At 36.2% G+C, this 20196-nt stretch overlaps 1 protein-coding gene and 1 long non-coding RNA gene across 19 annotated transcripts in view; one reads left to right on the top strand and one right to left on the bottom strand.

Annotated features, from left to right (window-relative positions):
• Positions 1 to 19675, top strand: part of mmd (disintegrin and metalloproteinase domain-containing protein mind-meld) — a 46028-nt gene extending 26353 nt beyond the window's left edge. For 8 of the 18 annotated variants that reach the window (XM_046614462.2, XM_069133808.1, XM_046614461.2 and 5 more), the window contains 14 exons: positions 66 to 232; positions 362 to 525; positions 1442 to 1615; positions 3192 to 3496; positions 4047 to 4166; positions 4459 to 4540; positions 4624 to 4719; positions 5252 to 5414; positions 12154 to 12292; positions 14431 to 14583; positions 15736 to 15807; positions 17061 to 17786; positions 18365 to 18565; positions 18841 to 19675. In XM_046614462.2, coding sequence (XP_046470418.1) covers positions 66 to 232; positions 362 to 525; positions 1442 to 1615; positions 3192 to 3496; positions 4047 to 4166; positions 4459 to 4540; positions 4624 to 4719; positions 5252 to 5414; positions 12154 to 12292; positions 14431 to 14583; positions 15736 to 15807; positions 17061 to 17786; positions 18365 to 18565; positions 18841 to 19474 — 3196 coding nt within the window. In that variant the 3' untranslated portion in view covers positions 19475 to 19675. Of the gene's footprint in view, positions 1 to 65; positions 233 to 361; positions 526 to 1441; positions 1616 to 3191; positions 3497 to 4046; positions 4167 to 4458; positions 4541 to 4623; positions 4720 to 5251; positions 5415 to 7632; positions 7736 to 12153; positions 12293 to 14430; positions 14584 to 15735; positions 15808 to 17060; positions 17787 to 18364; positions 18566 to 18840 lie in introns of all 18 variants that reach the window. The other 10 variants (XM_046614465.2, XM_046614466.2, XM_046614467.2 and 7 more) reach the window with 8 other exon arrangements.
• Positions 1 to 20196, bottom strand: part of LOC124213307 (uncharacterized) — a 72973-nt gene that overhangs the window by 34109 nt on the left and 18668 nt on the right. The window contains exon 2 of the long non-coding RNA XR_006881862.2: positions 4324 to 4537. This is a non-coding gene — a long non-coding RNA (uncharacterized lncRNA). The remainder of the gene's footprint in view (positions 1 to 4323; positions 4538 to 20196) is intronic.

The raw sequence follows: 20196 nt of genomic DNA, 5'->3' as shown, positions 1-20196 counted from the left end.
CTTCATGTATAAACATTCTTGTCAATAATCCATCATATTCCTTACACAAAAATTTCCTCGATCAGGGGCGAAACATTCCACGGAGAATCGGGCATCGCGGTACCGGGAACGGTATGTTCAGCAACCTCGGTGGGAATAAGCGTCGACCTGAACAGTTACGAGCCTCACCTAGTCGCCGGTACGATGGCTCACATGATAGGTCACAACATCGGAATGGGTCACGACAACGGGAGTAAGTTCCAACAATCATACAAGAGGATTAAATGGTTGGCGAGTTTTTCTCCCTTTCCTGTGAACTCGGCTCTACGATAATATTTTCCATTTCTTCTTTTCCATTTCTTTTTCTTTTTTTGATTTTCAGGAGAGCAATGCATCTGCAGAGACTGGCACGGTTGTATAATGGCGCAGTCGATAGTAGGCCTGGAAAATGTTCAACCGTATAAATTTTCCGGATGCAGTAAATCGGACTACGAAGACGCGTTGAGACTAGGCCACGGTATTTGTTTGCTCAACAAACCAAACGAGGTAACTTGTCCGTAGATCATAAATGTGTACATTAGGGTGGTCCTTATTTTGGGCGTTGACGAATCTTTTCCAAACCACCCCTCAAATCAACTTCAAATAATTCAAAAACAATTGCCTTAAATAAAAAAGATTTTTTCGAATATTATCACTTTTACAATAAAACACATACCAAGAAAATGAGTTTTTTCCATGTTTGAATTATTTGAAGTAGATTTACGGGGGTGGGGAATAAGGATCACCCTAGTGTCCATCCATATCTGACAATACGGTTTCTGATCACGTTCAAGATTATATTGTACACCTATAATTATAGTTTTTATCCTACATTATTTTTACTTTATCATTCTGGGCTCGGCTATGCAGCAAGTACAATAATAACAACAATAATAATAAAAAATAACGGCAATGATAATACAGCAGTCCCTTCGCACCAGTATTACATTTTTTCACGATCCATAAACTTTCGCCCATTCCGCACTGTATGGTGAGCAGAGAGCAACGAGTAGCTGCCGCTGTTTATACTGCGGTGGAAAGAGTTTACTTAAAAGGGTTTTTAGTTCGCCAGCTTTTATGGCTCCGCAACCCTTCTATCTTTCTGTCTATTTTTTTTTTTTTTTTTTTACTTTCCTTTTTCGATCGCACATAGACTCAATTTTACGACAAGATTACCGGAGGTGTGATGAAAACAGACTACATAGTTTAGAGACGTTTTTTGTCTACGTCCTCTCCTCCCTCTTCACCTTATACACAGAAGATATAAACCGTGAGTCGTTAAAGTAGCTGCTCCTGCACGGTGTTGTTATCTTTGATTTTTCTGATATTTTATTTACGATCGACAGCTTTCACTTGAGGATATTTCGATGGTAAAGCTGTTTTTTTTTTTTTATATAAAAACTATAACGTGATCGTTCCACAGCTGGCATCATCGGTGACGGGGACTTGTGGCAACAAGAAAATCGACGACGGAGAAGACTGCGATTGCGGTACGATTGAAAATTGTCATGAAAAAGATCCCTGCTGTGATCCGATCACCTGCAAGCTAACCACCGAAGCGGAATGCGCTGGAGGTCCGTGCTGTGACAACTGCAAGGTGAGAACTGCTGACAATGAATTTATAATAATATGGTTAACTTTGTCGATGTTTTACAATATTTAAAAAATTCAATTTTGGTTAGGAAAACCGAGCGAGCTTTTTCTCCGATCCTTAAACAATACCTAGATATTTTTTTTAGATTTTTAGGACTCATTGTCGAAAGAGGATATCACTTTTTTGGAGCTAGGGTCAACTTCTACCGAGGTGTGACCAATTACGCTTAATAATCGATCACTATAACGTGATCGAATCTCGCAGTAATAATTTTCATGTACCTATCGATGAAGGGGAGAAAAAAATGCTGGAAATACGATCAGCTCGAATGTAGACAACCAACACCGTTATTATTATCGAAGCTTGTTATAATTTCCCAATCGACACACCGCGTGCATGGACTATACTGTGATGATGATAAGTTTCCTTGGATACATATATATATATATATATAGCAAGCGGGTGAAAGAGAAGAAGGGGGGAGGGGGATTTATAATTGCTCTAAAATTCAACAACGGTCACAATTATAGGGAGGGAATTATAGAGGCTATAATTGACTTCCATCCGTCGAATCGCGTCGATTCGATTCGCGTCCCAGGTTCTGTGGAGAGAAATTTTGCTCTCCCCCTCTACAATCAATTCTGTGTATCCGGTTTATACGTAACCTATAGATAGATATACATCTGGTGATGAGGGGGCGGGTGGGAGGTTTAGGGGGTGTAGTGACGTCAATTTGTCGATGTGTAAATTCATCCCGACGGCACATAAGAGAATTTCCTCTCTGTATCCGTCGCTCCGGATGAACGTATGTGTATGTACATATGATTAACATCTGAATGTACATACATACGTACATACGTACATACAGGGTGTTCAAAAATTCACGCAAAAAGTAATTTTGATAGGAAACAGGCTAACAATTCGAAATGAAATAATTTTTTTTCGTTCATTCATGAAGTAGACAGTATATATAAGTTTATGTGTGGAATAGGATATCGGGTAAATGGCCTCCCTGTACACTTGGGGACAATGAATCTGAGACAGTTAATTTTTCACACTAGTCTGTTATGTTGGCAACACAGAGAAACCTACAACGCCATAGTCGGCCGATCGCGAATCAAACTCAATCTCAATAAATATAACATAACCCATGACCGTCGAATCTAACCTTAGAATATGTGTCAATCCAACAAGTCCTTATCCCCGCGGTATTCTAAGGTTAGATTCGATGTTCATGGGATATGTTATGTTTATTGAGATTGGGTTTGTTTCGCACTCGGCCGACTGTGGCGCTGTAGGTTTCTCTGTGCTGCCAACTTGACTGTCTAGTGTCAAAAATTAGCCGTCTCAGATTCATCGTTCCCAAGTGTACATACCAGATTGACTTTTAGAATTTTTGGTCCAGGGGGCGCGTAGAATCCCGCCGAATGTTCTGAGGGATTTTGGGGTACCGATAGGGTGACGATATCTCGTTACGGTGTTGTTTGACCGTAACACGTAGGGTGTCAGATGATGGAATGAGGCAGACGAGACAACGACGTCAGGGTATCGTGTATAATTTGACGTTGTATCGATTCAGCTTCGTGCTCGGGGCGTCGTTTGCCGTGAGTCAACAAACGAGTGCGACCTCTCCGAGGTGTGTTCCGGTGAATCGGGCCAGTGTCCGATCGACGTCTACAAGAAAAACGGAAGCCCCTGCGGCAACAACAGCGGATATTGTTTCGACGGCGTTTGTCCGGCCCTTAATCTACAGTGCGAACAGGTCTGGGGATACGGCGGTATCGCTGCCGACAAACAGTGCTTCGAACAGTTCAACTCCAAGGGGGCAATAAACGGTCATTGCGGGACCGACTCGAGTGGTCATCTGGTCAAGTGCGAGGCAGAGTAAGTCCCTGGTCCATAGACTCTTGCAATCGAAAGTCAGAGAAGTAAAAATTTGGAAAATTCAATGCATGGAATGACAGACATGTCGAAATTTCCAAACTTGTGAAAATAAAATAGCGAAACATGAATTGTTCGAATATGTCACTGATCAGAATGACTACTAATTCTTTCTTCCAAGTTTTTAACCCCATCCAGAGGATCTTCTATCGTTTGACTTCGTTGTCACCGTCACAAATAACAGTTCACGGTGGTCACTGTGTGACTCGGAGACGACTCGGGGAAAAATGGTTAAGGAAGTCAGGAAGAGTCAGAGAATTTGCTTGAGTGTTTTTTGGTGCGTTCCGAAATTAGCTCTCAGTGCTGTTAACAATCTTTTATCTCTTTTGTCTCTGTCCTAGGGAGTTTTTAGTGATGGCAGCTAGTTTTGGAACGCAACCTTTAGCGGGCACCGTGAACAGTGACGTGTATTTTTTACCAACTTTTGACTCGGAGTTAACGTAACTGAAAGTCAGACTGTACGGACTAATTGTGTAACTGCTTCGAATTTCAGGAACATTCATTGCGGTTCGCTGCAGTGCCAATCTGGTAACAAACAGCCGGTTATTTCGGGCATGGATCAGCTTTACTCGAGAACTATAATCAGCATAAAGGGTCAAGACTACGAGTGCAAGTGAGTTCAATTCACTGTGAGCAGCGTTGCGGGGATGTAAAACTTTGCTTTTCATTAATTCGCACCCCGGCGACAAGGGTGACAAATTAAATAATTCGGTTATTTCAAGAGATGCAACCAACTATGAGTAAAAGTCATGCATGATTATGGAAGTTACCTGTTGTTCTCTGCTCTGCGACGATCCAATTTTTCAACTACAGAAATGTCACTGCTCGAGCTTATAGATTCAAACTTTTCAAATCCAAATATGGTCCCAAGTCAAAAATGCCAATTGTTCCTCGATTGCTTTCAGGTCGACAACAGGGACCGTTGAGGGCTCCGAAATGCCGGACATGGGTCTAGTCAGAGACGGGACAACGTGCGGCGACAATCTGGTGAGAAGAATGAAAATTTCGCAATTTTAGTTACTGCAGGGTTAAAAATTACAGGGGACAAAAATTTGAGATTCGAATTACAGATATGCGTCAATCAGACATGCACCAGTCGCTTTCCACACGAGCATACTGGCAAATGTCCTACAAATCGTGACGATAACGAATGCTCGGGAAAAGGAGTGAGTAGCCCATTGATCCAGTTAACCCTTTCAGTCACACATTTTTAAAATCGATATTTTGGCCTGAATTTTGTTACGCGAGGGTTTTTGGCGTCGCTGATGCCGAATCTGAAGTCGGAATTTGATAATTTCTAAATCCAAGATGGCGGATACAAAATCTGAAAAACTATCAAAATGAAATGATTCTGACTGAAACTTATTACTCGGGGGTTCTTAGGGTCGTTGATCACGAGTCTAAAGTCAGAATATCATAACTTCTAAATTCAAGATGGCGGATCCAATACGGCGAATGTAAAAACGAAAAAAACTATCGAAATTCAATGATTCTGGCCGAAACTTGTTACTCGGGGATTTTTGGGGCCGTGGATGACGAATCTGAAGTCAGAATTAATAATAAATTGTGATGAGGGTAGGACGTGGAAGTTTTTGAGGTGGGATGCCGAGCCTCCCACCGTGACTGAAAGGGTTAAAAGACGACCACACCCTGTTTTCGGTACTAACTCACCACCTTGTCATTCCTATTTCACCGCAGATATGCACGAACAGAAATAAATGCCACTGTAATAACGGATGGGCAGGGCCCGACTGTTCGATACTTCAGGAGCTGACAACAGCGGGGCCAACAACATCCAGCACAGCAATGTCTGGTAAATCTGGCCTAGAGAGTAAAATGGCGAAGAAAGAAACCCCCTACGGTGAGTTAATTTCCCAAAGCGAACGAACCACATTCGTTACATCCTCAAAAATTTTCACCAAATTTTTACACAAGCCATCCGATTTTGTCGAATCTCCATGTATTCTTCCCTCATTTCGTAACCCCTTATACATAACACATTTATGTATTCTACAATATTATTCAACTCGGAACTGCTCTCGGCGTTCTTCACTCTCGAGATTCCTAATTTAGGAGGCACAAAATTACCAACTTCAAGGGGCAGCCGCGTGTCACCCGCACTCTTCCCCCCCCCCAGAAAAAAATGTTAATAATTTACAGGTTATTCCACAGCATCGCCGAGGAACGAGATCATTTTGTACCTATATCCACCATTATACAGCTGCGTTATATAAACTCTCGATCGTTATACTTTTTACAACTTTCTAATGAATATGCAGAATATTTCGCGACAATTTCGAGTAATTATTATTATTACTCTAGAATTGTATAATTTAATATTTCGTTTAAATTGTTACTTTTTTTTTCTTTTTTTTTTTTTATTTACGTGCGATCCCTTTTTTACTTTCTTTTCTTTCATTCGATTTTTACAGAAGAAGTAACGTGATATATTCTCGATTGTTATACCTAGGTTAATCATTTATACCACACACTTGTACGTATTTACTTTATTATTTTATACATACGCGCATTCACGGTGAATTTGTTATTATATAACGCGATATACTTGCAATATAATATATAGTTTGCAACTGTATGATCATTTACTTCTTTTGATTTTTCACTTTTTTTTTTTTTTAAACATTTTCATATCCGCACATGTGTACAATCACAATACAAAGATCTCGCAAAACGTTGCAGCAAATACGAAAAACGTAACGAAGAGGAAGAGAAAAATATAAAAACAAAAGAAAACAACAAATTCTATCCGATATCGCATTCGTATCAATAATTATTATTATTATGGGGTCATACTATCAGCTGTGCACAAAACAATTTTTATTGCTATACCTATATAAATATATATATATATTATTAAATATATATACATATATATATATATATATATATTTATTAACACACACACATACACACACACCTGTGCAGAATGATATATTATACAGGTAAATTGTGTGATAAATGTTTTTACGTTATAGGTATGTGTATACATAGATATATACATTATACATGTATGTACGTTATACAACCGTAAATAAGTTCGATATTGGTGTGTTTTCGTTTTTCTTGCGTTCACCCGGTATATTTATTATATTACACATTGAATTATTCCAATTTTTATCATATTTTTACTCGCGCCGAATGAATGTCAATTGAAAAAAAAAAAAAAAAACTCAAGCAGTGGATGATTTTCAATCGGTAGGATAAAATTTCAAGAACAAAAAAAAAAAAAAAAAAATCAGAAACGATTCGAATAAAAACGTTACAGGGTTGTCGGATTTTAGGATCATTAAAGAAAAAACCGGAATTCGATTTCTCTTTATTCACTTTCAATTATTCTCGTATTTTGTCAAAATAATAATAATAATAATAATAATAATAATAATAATAATAATAATAATAATAATAATAATAATAAACTTTTTTCAAAATATTTCTTCCTCGTATTTATGCAAAATATAAAAATTATTCAACATCTGAGAGGGGTAAAGAATTTATTGTCCATTCACCCCAACATTCTTAGGGTTGAAGCCTCAGTTAGCTGCGAAAGCTTTTGTGGCCGCACGCGTCGCGAGAAAATGACGAAAAAATAAAAAATAATGAAAAAAAGAACGCGCAAGAAAAAAATTAAATAATGATCATCATATTCGAGCAACCGCGTGATTTATTATATACCTGTACCTATATATATATATATGTATATATATGCATTTATATTCAATCTCGTATATATACATAAAGAATCACGTTTGAATAGAGAAAAATTGAAAATCCTCCACTGAAACGGATTGTGTAACGAAAAGAGATGAAAAGAATAACTAACAAAAAATATTGGATGAAAAAAATCCTCATTACCGTGGAAAATCGCCACAATATTATCAGATGGAATTTTAGTATGTTAGAATACTATTATGTGGTGTTTTTTTATTTTTGTTCTTCAACGATTGCGTTTAATCAATTTGTTTTCGTTTACCGTGGATTTCACATCATGTAACTATTACTAAATGAGAAAAAATTATGAGGATACACGGTACGCGTGCATGTGTGTCTGGTGGTTTCAGGGGGCGAGAAGCAGAATCTTAGCACGCCAACGATGGTAGTAATCCTGGTGGTTGTCGTCAAGTCAGTCTTCATTTGTTTTGCACTAATGGCTGGTTGCTACAGGTACAGTAGCCAAATCTACTTCCGCGTATGCAGGAAGCTCACTTGGCTGATTGTATATGTGAAAATTACACGTTTCAAAGGAAGAGAAAAAAAAAAAGAAAAAAAAAAAACATAAGAGAACCAACGAACAATTGTTGTTTTTTCCATTTTTTCATTTTTAAAAATTTCTTTTCCATTTCTATGTGGGTTTTTTATTTTATGTATTTTTTTTCAAATTTATTTATGTAACGGTGCTCGGTGGTGGGTTCTGATCAGCGCCTATAATATTATTCACGTATACATGGGGCATTCCACGTCAAATTCGCAGCTCATGTACCTCATCCTCTTAGATTTTAATCATTTTTTAGAACGATGCTCATACCGGCCCAAAAGGGTCTCGGGAGTTTTTATTTCTCATATTTGTTCAGACACCGGTGAAATTTGAAAAGAAATCGAAAGACCGATTCTGAAAACGCCATTTTAAAAAATGGTGAAAAAGTTCAAACAGATTCTATGATTTTAAAAAGTAGCGTTTTCGTAATTGATTTTGCGATTTTGTATAAATTTCACCAGCGGGTGAAAAAAAAAAAAATCTGAAAAAATTCCCGAGACTCTTCGGGTTGGTTAGAACATCATACCAAAAAATTATCAGAATCTAAGGGGGTGAGGTACGTGGGCTGTTAATTTAATGTGGAATGCTCTATATACATACACAAGTACAAAATCTTCGTCATAAAGTAAAATATTGATATTACATGTAATAATTATACAACTGTATAAGATATTATTTTTTATTATACCTCTCTCGTGCCTATTATCATCTTATTACATCAATATTATATTGTTATTATTATCCTTATTATTATTATTATTGTTATTATCATTATTATAGCTGGATGAGAGGAGGCATCGCACGCGGCCGTCTGCAATATTGCTCGAAATAACTAATGAATCAATATACATATATATGTATATATATATATATATATATATATATATATATATATATATATATATATGTGCGTATATTTGCATACATAAATGTACGTATATCCTAATATACATACATATATAATACAGATAATATGTATATAAATATACACAGTATATGTGCATATAAAGAGTGAATTTTTAACGACTGCATGGTTCATCGATTGTTAAAATTAACATAACGCGCACGCACTGAAATCCGAATGCAACTGGCGGCCAACCGTCGTAAATGTAACCTCAAAAATTTTGACAGTAATTGTCGGTAGCTGTTAAGCGTGGAGACCACATAAGAAGCAGGAACTTCATGTATAAAAAATAACTGCCTGAAGTAAGATGGCACTGGTGTTTACGTATGCATCGAACACAGTGGAGGGATTATAAGGTGACAGTGAAAACTTTCTACGAATCACGTTGTAAGATCACCGATTAGTCGATATTGGGCATCCCCGTAATCAATGACACTTCGGCGCAAAAAGAACACTAGCGACACTAGTGGTACTAAAAATAAACCTAATATGTACGATTACTATTGTGACAAGTTTAGTCAATTCAACCATTTGAGTTCCTGCTCTTTACGTATTTAGCACAAATGCCAGAGACGATTGTGAAAGTTTTTGAAGTTACGCTTACGACGGTTGGTTGACCTGGCAAATAGTTACTTTCGGATTTCACCGCGTGCGCATTAAAATTTAACAGACGACGCACCATGTAGCCGTTAGGAAATCACTCTGTATATTTATGTATGCATACATATTATATATATATATACTATACATATATTTGATCGATGTTTATGTATTGTCTTTTCACAGTGTGTTTTCGATGTGTCTATATATATACGTACACATAATCATATGGCATTATTAAAAACTATATTGTTTTAATTTATATACATCGTACTAGTTATGCATTATTTTTACACAAGAAATTATTGGTCAGCTTTGTTTTGAAACACGTTTACCGGATTTTACGGAAAAGTTCTTTGGTTCGCGTTGACCCTACACTAAAAAAAAAAAAAAAAAAAAAAAAACATAACTGATTGTGAAACGAGATAAAAATTTCCGAACTGTTCATAAATTACGATTTTTATTGACACGTGGTATGTTAATTTTTTTCATTTGACAATTAAACATTAATCGTAACAGTTATTTATTTAATATAACATACACGACTCTTTTTTTTTTCACACGTATTCAACGGAAATGATGAAAGTGTTTTTCTTTTACTCTCCTCCCTATAATGTTTTTCCCTTCCGTTGGCTCTATCTTTTCACATTACTACATGTATACGTATACTATACATACATAAAACTCTGAAATAGTGTAAAATATTGTGCACATATACATATCGTTATATTACTTATATAGAAATGTGTGTATTAGGGTGGCCGGTCCTCAGAAGAATCATTTTTGAATTTCGACGACCCTGAAAGGGTTGAATGGAAAAATCCACCCTCTTTGGGGAGCGAGTTAGAGTTGAGATAAAAATCTGAAAAATTAGGGAATTATTTTTGACATTATCTGGAGCCGATTTGGGAGGCGCGCCGGAATCGAAATTAAAAAATTACCTTTTTAAGGACCATCCTAGCGTATATACACAAACTTTGATATGGAACAACGTACGTTTAATGATTTCATCGATATGTATACGATGTATGCATGTATGTGTGTACATGTGATGATATGTACATGCAATGTGCCACATTTTTCAAACAATATGATATGTATGTGTGCGCAAATGTGCCAGCTGTTGTATGCCCTATGTGAGCACGATTATATATGAGTACATAAAAATATACATGTATATAAACGTTTGAATTATTATATATTATACATATAAAAAAGAGAGAGAGAAAAAAAAAAAAGCAAAAAGAGAGCGAGAATCATGTTACCATGCTGCATCGTAGATTTTTGTGCTGTGTGGCGCACGGCAAATAACTCATACAATTAATTATGTACAATATTTTGTTTATATTTATTTTATCTGATTTCCGTTTAATTTTTCGTCAATTTTTTACGTAGGTATGAGTTTTCTTCTCTTTTGCTTCTTGTTTAAAATTTCTTTTGCCAACTTCAATTTCACGGAAATAATATCGTTCGATATTTTATCATTGCAAACGTTTAATTATACAGGTATGACAATAGCGTGAAAAGATATTTAAAAAAAAAAAAATTTCTCTACACCTTTCACGACCAGAAGTAAGAAATAGATGAAAATTTTTTTTTGTCAAAAATTCACGACGCGTTTTTGAAACAAGAATTATTTTTATCCTCATTTCGGTGTACACTTATACATGTTTTTACACGTACATGTACAATATGTCCAGATTGTACATCACGCACACCCAAAACATTATATTCCTTATCTGTTATATCTCTACAAATAATACGTAATAAAACGGTGAACAAAGCGTAACGATATCACGATGAAAACGATGAGTAAGAAAGAAAGAAAATAGATACTATAAAAAAAAAAAAAAAACCTGCAATTCCGCAACCATCATATCATATAGGTATATACATATATTGTATAATAATTATAACTTATATTATACGTTGTGAAAAATGCAACATCGTAACATGGCTTAATTCGTTTACCGGTGTTGTGGATAATAACGATCATGCGACGTATGCATAAGTGTATAATGTATATACATATACATTTATATATTATACACATTATACAACGTCAATTGTCAACATTTATACTCGCAATAAATTTTTAATATTACTATTATTATTATTACCATTATTATCATTAGAAAATCTGCTACCTGTGCAAAAGAAAAATCTAACTTTATCGTAACTTGATTAATTTTTTTTTGTTTTTGTTTATTTTTCTCTCAGTTTTCTTTCAATTTGCGATTTTTTCTGATCGTCTTCTACGTTTAAATCGTCATACGGAAAAAGTATACGTACGGTTAATGTATATTAATGACATTTGAGGGTGGAAAAGAAAGAAAAAAAAAAAAAAAAAAAAAGAAAAACAAGAAGTCAACAGCCAAGAAGGACGAAAATTTGTTTCCGCGGTTATTAGTTATTATTTTTATTATTATCGTTGTTGTTGTCGTTATTATTATTATTATTATTATGAATGGTGTGTTATATACGTGCTGATATCGGCTTCTCTGTTTCTTTCTGTTTCTGTCTGTCGCTGCCATCTCTCTCTGTCTGCATGCTGTGGCCCTGGTCTGTGGGGGTGGATGATATCGACAATACAACAAATTTTGGGAATCCCCGACTTGGTTTGGATGACACACACGCGTCGTCGTCCTCGTCGTCGGTCCTGGTTTACCATCGTCGTATCGACATAAAATTATTTTTCCTCCCCACCCACCCCTCCATTATATATATAAAACCTCACATTTATTGGATAAATCGATGACCGAAAAAAAACAAAAAACAAAAAAAAAAAAAACACCCAACAACCAACGAAAAACCGATCCGTAGAGAACTACCACGGCTCAAACACTATATTTTTAGTTGGTATGCTCATGTCGGTGGTAGGGGGTGTTTTCATAGTATTTGCTCTGATGGCTCTCTGCTACAGGTCAGTCGTAGTACATAAAAACTTCTCCCTCTGTCTCAGGTTAGTGTGCAGTACATACACATAGAATTTCTTTATATTTTTATTATTCTTTATCTTCATTCCTTTATTATACTTATTCTTATTCTTATTCTTATTCTTCTTATTCAATTTATTGACTCGTTTACATTATTATTCGTTTACAAAGTTTTCTTTAATAATTTTTATGAGTTTTTTCTTTCATCCCTACGTGTGTATGAAACATTCGCATATTAGTTTCTCCTTTCTTTCTTTTTTCTCTTCTTCTTCTTCTTCTTCTTCTACAATACTATATTCATAGTTTTTCAATATGCCCAACGTAGACTTTCTCTCTTTACCTCTCTCCTCGCATTTCACAATATTGTAATATCATTATATTGAACACACGTGTTTCATATTACACACCACATGTAACATGGTATGATATATCGCAAAAAAAAGGTACTAATCTTTCGCGTTTTTTTTTTTTTTTTGTACATTATACGCAAATTTGACGATGATAATACATGAAAAATAAAAAAGTAATTTGTACAAACGAACAAAGGAAACAACAGATATAAAAGATTATTCATTATTGTTTTTATTTTTTTATTCTCACGTTTTACTTTCCACTTCTCTGTCGTATTATATGTATACGTATTCATTATCCTAAAAGCGCGGAGAAAAAGAAAAAAAAAAAAAAAAAAAAAGAACAAGTCATCCGCGTGGAAAGTAGAAAAGTTAAGAGAAATCGTGTGATAAATCACTCGCGCTACAATAAGTCGGACGATTTTCAAGCCGGTATATATAATACATCATACGCCGGGGGAATTATTGCTGTGAAAAGGATGAAAGAAAAAAGAAGTATAAAAACACGGTGAAAGTTTTGCAAAACGAGCTATAAATTTTCACAGTTCACAACTGCTACACACAGTTTAAATATATGATCTACGATATGTCTTGGAAACATATATATATATTGATATGTTTTTTTATACGTATATTCCATAATTCCAAAACATAAAATGATAAATATACTCGTATCTAAATATACGTATATTGTATATACATATTATTATTTTGGTTTCTAATATTCGGTATCGCGCTTCGGAAACATTGTAAAAAAAAAAACGTATGCGATACAACAAGAAAATCTAAAAGAAACACAGATTTGTTTGCACTTCTGTTTTTTTCTCTCACATTATAACGTTTGACATGCAATATTGTACGAATCTACATAATTTAAATATCGTAAACAGAAAATTGAAAACATAAAACCCCCTAAAATCTCATCACCATCTACCAATATTATTGTTTCCATCATACTTATAATTACCATCGTTATTGTTATTATTATTCTTATTGTTATTATTATTGTTGTTATTATTATTATTATTATTATTATTATTATTATTATTATTATTATTATTATTATTATTATTGTTGTTGTTGTTTATTGTTGTTGTTATTATTGTTATTATAATTTATTTTGCTTAAATAATACTTGTTAACGAATGGGTGGTACTGCAGTGAAGGGCATCGAACGGTACAGATCGATTTGTGCAAGGCCGTCGTCGGGTCTACCATTTGACTGGTTTATACAATTTCTGTTTTACATATATATATTGTAAAACCGCATGCGATACTTTATTGCATTATTATTATTATTATTATTAATATTATTACTATCATCATCGTTATTATTTTTATTATTATTATACATAATATCCACGATTAGATGGTAGCCCCAATACTGAAAGCCGTTACATGTATATAATACCTATACATATTATATCGATACATCGATATATACATATATATATATATATGTATATACATATATACATATATACATATTATTCCAAAATAGTATACAATACACTCCTTGCTATTATACCTATAGACACACGCATATATATATATACATATATATAGCGTGGTTATACGTATACCAAGTACATTATAGGTATATTATGACTGATCATGCATAGCCCACCAAATGCACAATTTTATTTTAAAAGTCAAAAAATAGTAAAAGAAAGTACCAAAAAAGATAAGAAAACCCTGAAAAAAAAAAGAAAACTGCTTGTTAATTAATAGCGTTGCATGCGCTTCTTTGTCCTGTAATCACTGACCGTGGAATCGGCACCATGATAATCTATCCGTCGTGTATATTCTCACAGAAGGAAAAGCACCATACAAAAATACGATCCACCATATTCAAAAAAACCAGCACAGAAAAACTACACAGGCGTATCCGGTAACCACAACCCCGAGGACGCCGCCCTCGACAGAGTCAACAAGATGCTCACATTCGGCAGCATGCCGTCCTACAGGTACGCGAAATCCTTCCGTCCATTTGTTTCATCATTACTTTGACCTTTATTGTGTACAATCGAAGGAGAGACTTGTGGGAAAATAAGGGAAATACAAAAATATTGCATGGAGCGATTATTATCATGTTTGTTATTGATATAGGTAATATGTACACACACATCGTATATAGGTAAAGACACCCAGATTGATTCCGACACGTTCGATAACCCTAGAAACGTTACCATCCACGGTGTTGGATGAGCACCCCTTGCACTGCCGGCCGCGCGCCGAAGAATCTTTTGTTTGCTGCTCGGCCTGAGGCGCGCGCACTGGATTCTATAAAGTTTATTGGGCACGCGGACAGCAGTGCAAACGGTGCTCATCCAACACCATGGGTCGTAACGTTTCTAGGGTTATCAAACGTATCAGAATCAATCTAAGCGTCTGTACATGCCATATAGAGGAGCTTTTTAGAAATCCCAAGAGAATTAATTCCTTACAGTTTGTATGTAAAGCGAAACTTTTGATTCAAATCCGATTTATTTTTCTTTCTGCTTTTAAACTTCCCCTTATGTATTGCACACTCTATTATACATGTAATAGTATTGTTATACGGTATATTATAGAATTATACTGTATGAGATACCCTTCATTTTGGTGCAAAGAAATTGATAAACGAACAAGAATGGCATATCGTATATTTTGCCATCCTTACGAACACGTCAAAAGCAGGGTTCGTTCGTCCATTTTATTTTTATATTTATTCTTTCATCCTTTTATATTTTAATCGACTTATTTTTCAAACAAGTGTAAAATCTCTCCTTGCAAATCGAGAATTTCAGCAGGAGTCTCAGTAAAGTCTTGAGTCCACAATGGAGATTTAAGGCGCGGTCTTACAATGTATTTTCTGTTTTGAACATTTATTATTCTCCAGAGCTGCATAATAATTTTACATTTAGTCAATATCATAATATACATATACCTAATTGTATCCTGCTTCTCCGTATTATATCGTAGTTCATAACGTTCTATTATAAATATCTACTTATATCCAGGGATCTTTATACGAATGCATTGTTAAAAGGCGTAACGTATCGAGATGCAATCTCGTAGGAACTACCTACCTGTAAATAAAAATAGCCCGCGGCATGCCTATATTAGTATATTTCTAGCCGCGACGAGAGCCAGCGCGTCCTGTTCCGACCCATGAATAACGTCGTCACCGGGGACGGGACACGGCTAAAGTAAGTTCATCTCACCCCCACTAAGTGGCGTCTACTCGTCACTCTTCTATGAGAAAATCTCTGACTACATATACCTATACTGTAACTCGTTGACTTCTCGTCCGATTATTTTTACCCTTCGTTCGTAATTCGGTATGTATGTATATTATAGTACATGTGTAATGTACATACATCATGCGTAATTGAAAAAGTCTGGTACATAATTATTATACGTGTTTCGTTGTGATCTTCTTTTCTTTTTTTGTAATCAAACTTTACGGTTAAATTTTGAGATCAGTAATCTTAAAGAAAGAAGAAAAGCAATGTGGTTTAAGCTTATTTTTTATTTTTTCTTTCATTTTGGAAGACAGAAATCCATCTCATCGTTCAAGAAAAGGAACAGTGCGAAAAGAAACATTGCGTTTGTAATATCTTGAATAATTTAAACGATCTCCATTTTTATTGTCATCTTTGACGTAGGTAAATTAAAAAGTTTTATAACGGAATCCGACTAACATGTCTACATATTTCTTCAGCTTAATCTTGAAAATAATTTATATTATACCTCGAAGATTTGAAAACGGTAACAAAATTCAGTAATCAAAACTTACACGAGTTGGGTTGAGGATTTTTTTTTACCAATAACTCAGAACCGCAGTGAATCTCTTTTGACGTGTCGCGGGGGGTTGAATGATAATCATTACTTAACATGTAAAGAAAAATTGAAATATTCTATACGCCTTTATAAATATATACATATAGTATTATACACATACCTGATACTCACTTAGAATATGCACGCGCTATTTAGATAATATTATATACCTATATGGGAAACAATCCAAACGCTACTATGAAAAAACATCCTTTATAGATAATATTCTCGATACCGAATATTACCACGAACCTCTGTAATTTCGCATGCCGTATTATAATTTATCGAATTTGTGCAGATCGCTTTGATTAATAGATCCAAATTGTCTAATAATTAACGATACAAGCAATGCAGTTACTATATTACTTATAGATGATATGAAATTCAAGAGACAAATTCATTAGAAAAATCTCGCGACTCATGCGATTCTTCAACGTATGAATGTTTTCATGTAGGGTATGTAAAGACAAATCTTTGGAGCCTCAACCTTGAGGTGTTGAGATAGGGTTTCTTTCTCAATTTTTTCAATTTTTTGCATTCCTAGAATAAAACAATGATAAAGGCGATCAGAGTGGGAATGGTAAGATTAAAAAGTGATGTAACGATTGTGAAATTTCAGGGAGCATAAGCCACAGACGAAGAGGTCGGGAATCGAAGTGGAAGACGGAGGTACGGGAGCCGAGGAGGCTGTCTCTTTCATTGATCTCCCACCAAACAGTCTCGCAAAGTTGCCTGAGAAAGGAATTTTAAAGAAACACGGTGGTTATGGTATTGTAATGCCTGATAGTTGTATAAAAGAAAAGTGGGCCGATGTCGACTCACACGAATCGGATAACCAAGACGCGATAATGTCCCAGTCGGAAAATAACTTGGGTGGCTTGTTAGGTATAGGGGGTGGTGGAACGATATCGGAGGTTGAAAGGACACTAAAAAGCTTAAACGGTTACCACGAGGACATAATAGAGGCCCTGCGAAATGCCGCATCGCATCGGGGCCTCGCGACAACGCCGTCGGGGAGTTGCAGCCTCCTCAACGAGGACGCTGTCAGGAAGTCGTTGGCCGAGTGCGACTACGTCGATTCTTACAGCAAGCGCTCGGGCAGCCAGGAAAATATGTGCGAAAATATACGCGACGATCATTCGGAGACTCGCGACGACGAGGACGACGACGGTGCCGTTCCACCTTGCGGTACAATACGCATAAGGAACCTCGAGGACCTCATCAGACAGCTGGAGCACCATTCGATGCGCAACATGAGTCCGAGCGGTTCCGAGGACATTCGGATATCCGAGAGCGATCGTCAGTACAGGATAGACTCGTCCGTATGCAGCGAATCTTCTCAAGGGTAAGTTGTTGCTTTTTGTTTTTCAAATTTCCCGCTCTTGTGCAATATGGCTAAGCGACATGGCGCCGAGAACTATTTAACCTATCGACAATAGGTTTTAGCCCAACTATGTAATTAAAAAGTTAAGGACAGGTTCGTGCAAGCTGTAAGGCTTTAGTTTCCTTGCATGGAATTAGTACAGTGCAAAAAATTTGATGAAAAACGTACTTCAAAATTAAATATGGGACAGCACTGCATATATTTTACCGATACCGTTGTCAGCAATTTTTACTCGTGAATCTTCCCGTTTTGATCTGCACATCTGTACGGAGAATCACTTCCGATCATTTTCAAATAAACCTCTGAGCGTTTGTAGAATGATTAATTTTTACCCCCACCGCGATATCTCGGAAACCGATCAACGGATTTCCATCAACTTCGTCAGAATCGACAGGGTTCTTCGCGGCTTATTGTTAGAATTTCGATTATTGAGAAAAGTGGGCTCGTTACTTTCAGTTGTTTTTTTTTTTTTTACCATCCTTTGTAATCAGTAGAATGTAACGACCACGCTGGTATAACGAATTTTTCAATCCCCGCAGAAGTCGTCGGTGCAGCCGAGGACGCGACGACGATTCGAGATTCGTTTACGCCAGATATCGACAGCCGTCGTCAGGTCGCAGTCCTTACGGAACTCACCAACGTCCGCTCGGACATCAGATGCACGAAGAGGAAGGTATATACGAAACTGCGGACCCCGACAGGGGCTCGAACAACAGGGGTGAAACACCAGACAGCGAAAGGTATCACCGTAACCATAAAGCATGACGATTAGATTACGTCGAATCGCGAAAGCGGTGATTGTTTCGTTGGGTATGAATTTTAGCTTTACATTGCAGTCTCCACAGAAACGGTTTGAAACCCGATACCGATTAGAAAAAAACGGAACGAGATGGTTCGATTCATGAATTCGATTATTATAAAAGGGCACGCCCTGATCCAGTTTGCGAATTATAGTGCGGGCTTTAGCGATAGCGTTATAGATCCAACGGGCTCGTATAATGTTGTTATTTTCTAGTGATGCATTTATTCAAGCTCAACAACAATTAGCCCGGTGGACGAATGAGGATGGAGTTCAATATCGACCGCCGCAGCAGAGCCCACCCTTCCCAACGTCATCGACGGGAACAACGATTCATCAGCCGCACCTGAAACTGCTACTACAATTAAGAAAACAACAGGAACTACAGCGGCAGAAGCAGCAAGCCGGACTGGAGATGGAGAAAAAGAGAGAGGAAGGTCAGGAGGAAGAATTGGATATGGAGTATCAGGAAGAGCGAAAAGATATGGAGGATTCGGAACAACGACAGCAACAGGGAACGGAAAATCATCCGATAAAACATCGCGGCTATTATCCCTCCCCGCCCCATTCAGAAAACGGCCTTCACGACATGCACGTCGAAAAGGAGGCAATAAATGCTCAATCCCAACAACAAAACCCCCCCGAAATTCATCATGGAATCGATGTAAATCACATGCCTAATGTTAACAATTGCCCACTAGACGACGAGGAAGACGACGATGATAATTTTAGTCTAGATTGTAACATAAAGAACGATTCCCAGAAAGAATTATTAAATACCAACAACACTAGTAATAATGAAAATACTGCCCTACTGCCCCCTTCGCATTTTCCTGAGTACAAGCATTGATAATTATTAATCGATGACAGATAGTGTCCAAAACATAGTGGTGTGATTTAATCTTGAACTCGCATTTTATACTGAGAAATAGTGTACATAACGATAAACTATAATTGCAACAACAGGTATTAAATTATAATATAAAATTAAAATAATCTACATGAGGAAAAAAAACACGAATGTTTATTAATAAACATTAATAAAACACTTGTCAACTTTTCACCATTTCATCACCTGCTACATTGCATTACAATATTCATAGTATATATTTATGCTGATTCAAATTAGTTTAATTATTGCATATAAAACTCTCTCGCGCGCGTTTGAATAATTTAATTCAACGTTACGAATATAGCGATGTGTGATACGCCTAATAGAAGGCAACTGAACAGACAAAAAAATCCGATCGAAATGAAAAAATTTTTATCAATACTTCCTTCTTGACCGACTGAAATTTTCTCTGCTCCTGAGTAATAATTTTTTTTTGTGATCAACGTGGACATGATCTCAATTTTAGTTCTCGGAATAATGAATTGTCGACAAAAAATAGAGATAAGAAAAGACGAGGTTTCCGTCAGTCTCCCTCTCAATTCTACACGCGCGAATGATATAATCGACTAATTGTAAATTGGTGATACTCGACCGGTTAAAAGTGTACAATGGTACTTGTCTCATAAATATTTTCATCCCAAATTCTTGTATTCCATAGTCAGGATCACCAAAAATCCAGG

Source organism: Neodiprion pinetum, chromosome 2, assembly GCF_021155775.2.
Source record: "Neodiprion pinetum isolate iyNeoPine1 chromosome 2, iyNeoPine1.2, whole genome shotgun sequence".
Classification (NCBI taxonomy): domain Eukaryota; kingdom Metazoa; phylum Arthropoda; class Insecta; order Hymenoptera; family Diprionidae; genus Neodiprion; species Neodiprion pinetum.
This window is presented reverse-complemented; position numbering and strand designations above follow the sequence as displayed.